At 42.5% G+C, this 6,000-nt stretch overlaps 1 protein-coding gene across 1 annotated transcript; it reads right to left on the bottom strand.

Annotated features, from left to right (window-relative positions):
• Positions 1–4,296, bottom strand: LOC103717420 (probable cysteine protease RD19D). The gene is made up of 4 exons (XM_039123667.1): positions 3,774–4,296; positions 981–1,100; positions 602–845; positions 1–440 (listed from the first exon to the last, which is right to left on the bottom strand). Exons 1-4 carry the CDS (start codon positions 4,254–4,256, stop codon positions 157–159), a joined length of 1,131 nt encoding a protein of 376 aa, XP_038979595.1. The 5' UTR covers positions 4,257–4,296; the 3' UTR covers positions 1–156.
• Between the last annotated feature and the right edge of the window lie 1,704 nt (positions 4,297–6,000).

The following is a 6,000-nucleotide window of genomic DNA, read 5'->3' as shown; positions in this document are numbered from 1 at the left end:
TGGAACTAACAACCCCAACATTTTTCAGATTTCTAGCTGAACTACGTTACTGTAACAACAAAACAACAAATATATACAAAGCGAACATTGTTTGCTGCAGCATACTATTAGTGTCACGCAAGTTCGTGCTTCTAAAATAAACACGAAGATACACTTCTAACCAGTTTCTGTGGCCAATGTTGCTGCCACTGCAGAGGCCATGCTATCGATTCCGCAAATGTTGTGGCCTCTGCATAGTCGATAATATCCATTTTCTCCCCAATGCTTTCCCCATGAGTTCTTTATGATCCAGTATGGTCGGTACCCAAGCCTCAGAATGGAGAATCCTCTAGCTCCATATCCAACCAGCAGCACCCCATGGTTTAGCCACCGCTTGAAGCAGATCAATGGGCATGAGACACCTCGAACATATGTCTGCATGAAAGCTGCATTCAATCCTACTGCATGAACATAAAAACAAACATAAATGGTCAGTATAAAATTAGCCTAAGAAATGAATGAGCTTACAACTTGAAAATGCATACATGCTCTGTTACGAAGAAAAAAACATAAACTTGAAAATAAATGGAAGTCTTATTAAGATCTCTGCAGGGGGCTTTACCTGCGAGAGGACCGTGATGGACTAGATTGGCCATGATCTGGTCTTCGTCAAGAGGTATGTTGGTGAAATTTGTGACTCGAACGGCAACTTTACTCTTGTTGAACCTGCATTCACCTTGTTTTCCAGTGTAAGGATAAGACTTATCCTCTTGTAAGCCACCTGCTTGCATTAAGTACTTGTACGAATTTGTCATTAGACCGCCATTGCACCCGTTATTGCATGCATCCTTCTCCACTGTGTCGCACTTCATATTTTCAAACAACAACAATTACGAAACTACTATCATGCATCAGAGGTAAAAAAAAGAAAAGAGGAAGAAGCAGAATTTTAGAAGCGTATTCATCTATTTTAAAGGAAGATTTAGCAGTGGATGCACAACCGTGTGATCGCAGTCTACGAGCTGCTGTTCGCTGAGGCTCAGAAGCTTCCCGGTTGCAATAAAGTTTGCTCCTTCAACAGCTCCAGTTGTGCTGAATGCCCAACAAGATCCGCAGCTTCCCTGCATTTAAAATACCAAGCCATTTCAAAAAGGTAGTTTTCATGCAGCTTCATATCTCACGTAACTGCACTGCCTACTTTTGTTCTTTTCCAATTTCTAGTTATAAGTGTTTCTTTGAGCAATCCATTACGACCAAATTCGTTCCTCTATGCCATCCAAAATTGTCATTCATGGGACATTAAGGGAACTTCAAACCACCCTCGCTAGGTTTCCAATCGTTAACTAATTTTGTTTATCATGCAGCTGAGTTGTTACTCGAGATAGCATTAAGTTACCCGTCAGTCGCAGTGATTCTGACTTGATTCCTGAACCAAAAGAAGTAAAAGAAATCCAAATCCAGGTCCTTATCGAATGATGAGTGTAGTAGTATTATCTTCCTGCTGGAAATGTAAATCTGGCCAAAAATTGGATAATGAGGGTGAGACCTGAATCCAGGCCAAATTCTTCTTCTTCTTTATTCTTTTTGTCTAAAAGAAAAATCACATTCTAACAAATTCAACTCCCCAACTATTACGGGTGTTACTGCACATTCACAGACGAGTTGGTAATCCAGGAAATCACTATTTGCGAAGTCCACTTCCAACCAAATGCCGTGAGAAAAAGCAACCAGCAGTTTTCCTTACTCCCATCCAGGGTGCAAACAATTTCTAGTACAATGCCAATTCCAATCCTCAGCATATAGCACCCTTCCAGAGCAGTCCAGAGCCGGGTCAACTTTATTGACAATATAATCATACAAGTTTGGCATCAGATTGCCGATTGCCAATTTGGACAATTTGATTTGGTTCTCATTTTATCACGACGATTGGTTTAATTTCTTTCTCGTTCCACATGCAGGGCTGGCCCGAGCCCTAGGCGACCGAGGCAGTCGCCTAAGGCCCCGGGCCAATGGAAGGCCCCCGGGAGGCTGACCAAAAGGAAGCAAAGGCCCCATATAAAACGGGATCACGAGCTGGCTACGAGTCTTCCCCCTTAATGGAAGGGAGGTGGAGAGTTTCCTGGCCTGCAGAGAGGCAATTTGGGAAGTTGGGGACAGTAGTTTTGTTTTGGGTGGGGAGAGGAAGAGGGAGGGAGAGAGAGAGAGAGAGAGAGAGAGAGAGAGAGAGAGAGAGGAGGGATTTGGTTGGCTTGATAGACGCCTGAAGCCACTCTTATCTTTCATCCCTTCTCTTTTTTGGTTTTGGTCTTGGTTTTCCTTCCCTCACATTACTCCTGATCCAGCTGGGCCATCCGGAAGAAAGATAGGGGGATTGGAGATGGACTTCTTGGAGGCTGGAGATTCTTTTAGTTTTCTCCTCTCGGTTTCTTCTCCCATCTTGAGTGGTAGAGAGAGAAAAGAAAGGAGGGGGTTGAATGGCTGCTGTGCTGTGATGTTGCAGTTGCTGCTTGGGTACTCACTTGAAGGGGAGATTGGTGGGATGGGACTTTTATTAATTAGATGGAGTGAATTTCCCATAATGACCCTACTTTATCTTATAGATAGGGTTAGGGCTGTTAATGAGCCGAGCTACTCGGGCTCGGCTCGGTAGTCAAACGAGCCCAAACCCGAGCCCAATATGAGGCTCGTTTACACTCGAGCCCGAGCAACTCACGAGCCCAAACGAGCTCTAGTCTTCCACTGAAAAATTTTATTTCAGCACCATAATTCATAAAAATATAATCACATAGAGAAAAATAGCTTGTTATCGAGCTCGAGCCCGATTGCAAGCCCGAGCTCGGGCTCGTTCTAGAGCTCGTAATTGAAACGAGCTTTATGAGCTCAAGCCCGAGCCTTTGCTTTGCCAAGCAAGCCCAAGCTCGAGCCCAAAATAGAGCTCGTTACCGAGCCTGAGCCCGAGCCCAAGCCTGAGCTTCTGTGAAACGAGGCGAGCCGAGCTCTCCCAGGCTCGGGCTCGACTCGGCTCGTTGACAGCCCTACTTATAGAGAGGTTCCTTTATAGACAAATTCTTTTCTTTACTTTGACCATGAAGTGCCATGGGATGACCTTTTCCTATTCGGCTACATAGTAAACAGTATTGCCAAGCATTATCTCAATTATTTAATCAGTTTCGTGGCCCTTCATTTAGAGTAATTATTTTTATGTGCTTCCATTCAAGAATTATATTAAATTGAAAAGGCTTCTTGTCTATCTTTATTAGATTCAGGTATCTTTATTGAAATAGTGTACTTGATAGCTATCTATTTTCATATATTTTTTTAAGTATTTTATATTTATTAAAAAAATTATTATTAAAAAAAAAAAGGCTTTGTTCATTGGATTCGCCTAAGGTCCCAAAATGTATTGAGCCGCCCCTGTCCATACGACAGATGATTTATAGTTCAACTTAGTCACTCATAATCTAACCATTGTCAAAATCATGATTCATAATTTGTAACTCGTCAATTCAGATGATCTCTCGCAACAGTAAAATCCATGCATGTTATAATGAAACAAAGATTTCTTTCTCGTTTCTATGGCAGATGATTTGTACGTAGTTCAACTTATTCAGTGAAGTCACTCATATTCTAACCATTGCCAATATATTGCCTTCCTAACAGCTCCTAGAATGAACTATCCATCTATCTATCTATAAATATATAATTATACGATTACGACTTTGGAAACTCGTATACTTAACAACGGAGGTGTCAGGCCGGCCAATGTCTGCAAACCAAATCCCGGATTCACTTACCTGTTTCTTCACGTCCGTGACAGCCCCCTTCTCCCTCCAATCAAAGCTTGATGGCAACCCGTCCACCTCCATCCTCGGCGCGGTCGGATCCTCCACGGAGGCGCCGCCCTTATCATCCTTCGCCGCCATTCCCATGAACTCCCGCTCGAACTCCTCCTCGGTGAGGTCGGAGAAGGGCGTGATCCCGTGCACCGCCGTGGGGTCCAGCGCCTGGTGCTCCGCCGCCCTCGCCAGGTTCTTCGCGAACACCCCCATCCGGCGGCCGTACTCCTCCAGGCTCCCGTACTCCTTCCCGTATCTCCTCATGAAAGCCCGGAATCGCAGCTCGGTGGCTCCCACCCGGCGGTGACCGGCAAGGTCTGTCACCGGCCGGATCTTGGGATCCTCGAGGGGGTCCGATGCGCCTGCGGAGCAGTATAGCAAGTAGACAGCGGCGGCGAGCACGGCGGCGAAGGATGGGGGGTTTCTTCCTCTCTTCTCCATCCTGATTCCTGGGGGGGTCGGTGAATGGGTTAGCTCTCTACTCCTCCATATAATGAGATCGATTGTAAAGTTTGACTTCGGGCTTCAATTTCAGTCATATTACGCGTCTGACATGGAGAGTGAGCCGTTAAATTTTGTTTATTCGAAAGGCATTTGGGTAATTTAGTGCAGGTGGCTGGACAGCGGTGGCTGCATGAAAGGTCTTTAACGTCCACGTGGACTGTTTTGACATGCACGTGGCATCACGGGAGCACTTTGGGTGAGCACAAGGGTTGGGCCTTCAGGCCCAGTCTATGTGCCTGTGTTGGGTTGTAGTTGGGCCACATGATGGCTTTGTAACTGGTGGTCGGTAGCATTTCCCAACCTTAATGGGTGAGTTGGTCTCTTCTGACTCAAAATTAGTACTAATACAATAGGTTACTTATTGGATGACTTGGCTCAACCAACATGCTGTAATCCAATTCAACCTACGGAGTCATGGCTTTGAAATACTTAACCACTCCATTCGCCCTAATGTCATAGTTATGTTTGTAAATCGGGTATTAAGTTAAAATATTTTGTATCTTGAAATCTCAATTGCAAGTACATTTTCATATTTAAGCTTGCCCATGGGATTATTTTGTTTCGCTAGGTGATCCAATGGATCAAAAAAAATTACCAAGAATTTATCTCCCAATATGACCTGGGCAGCCAATGCTTGGGTCGAGATCTGAAGTCTTGATCTTAAACAGAATTAGGTGAAATTCATGTTATACTTGATCCATTGGCAACACTTGATCAGCAAAAAAAATGACTTCTTAAGAGGAATTGAAGTCACAGTCGCTGGGGCTGGACTTAGAATTTGTGAAATTGCCAAGAAATAAACGAGTTTTAGAGGGTAGTCTTGATCGGCAGCAATTACGGTGTCACATAACAATTGTTAGTAAGGTTTCACCAAAACTTCACAAAACCACAAACCTTAAAATAAAATTTAATAGATGATTAGTTGACTATATTCAGTTAAGTCCAATATTCACAAAGTTTCCCAAGATCCATAAAAGCTTGCAAGCTTATTTTTGTATTATAAATTATTTATAATAATATTAATTTTTATTTGGTGATTAATAGTGATAAGCAGTCAAAATATCTTATTGTCGATCACATTGGCATAGGATTGGGGCTCTCAAACGGATGCAATATCAAGCTTGAAGCAATTTATTAGCTTGGACCTTCAGCAGTCGAAATATTTCCTGTGGAATTAGTTTGCATGCGAACTCGCAATTCTCAAAAATTGAGGTAGTTTGGTGTGAAATTTTACTTGTTCATGTGTAAACTAATGATCCTCTAATCAAAATACCTTATGTTTATTCCATGAATCAACAGAGGCCTGATTTCAGTTTCATGATGAGACCAAGGTTTACAACCGGTAGATATATTTGCACCAAAGGATATATTTGAATTTTAACATGGTATAAGAGCAGAAGTCCTGAGTTCGAACTCTTTTTTTCGCACTTTTTAATTTTATTATTAAAAATTTTACATATGGGGCTTGCCATTTTTTTTTGTGAGAAGATGACACAATGAAATAGCTATTATCTCATAACATCTTATTTAATAACTCCCTTAATAATAGTAATCAGTTGATTAAGATCGACAATGATTCATGTCCTGACATCCAACTTGACTAATTAATTCGATGGTATGTGAATGGAACTTGGAAGCGATGTGTATATTATTATATTCATACTGGATGAGCCATGGAAAA

This window comes from Phoenix dactylifera, chromosome 2 (genome assembly GCF_009389715.1).
Source record: "Phoenix dactylifera cultivar Barhee BC4 chromosome 2, palm_55x_up_171113_PBpolish2nd_filt_p, whole genome shotgun sequence".
Taxonomy (NCBI): Eukaryota; Viridiplantae; Streptophyta; class Magnoliopsida; order Arecales; family Arecaceae; genus Phoenix; species Phoenix dactylifera.
This window is presented reverse-complemented; position numbering and strand designations above follow the sequence as displayed.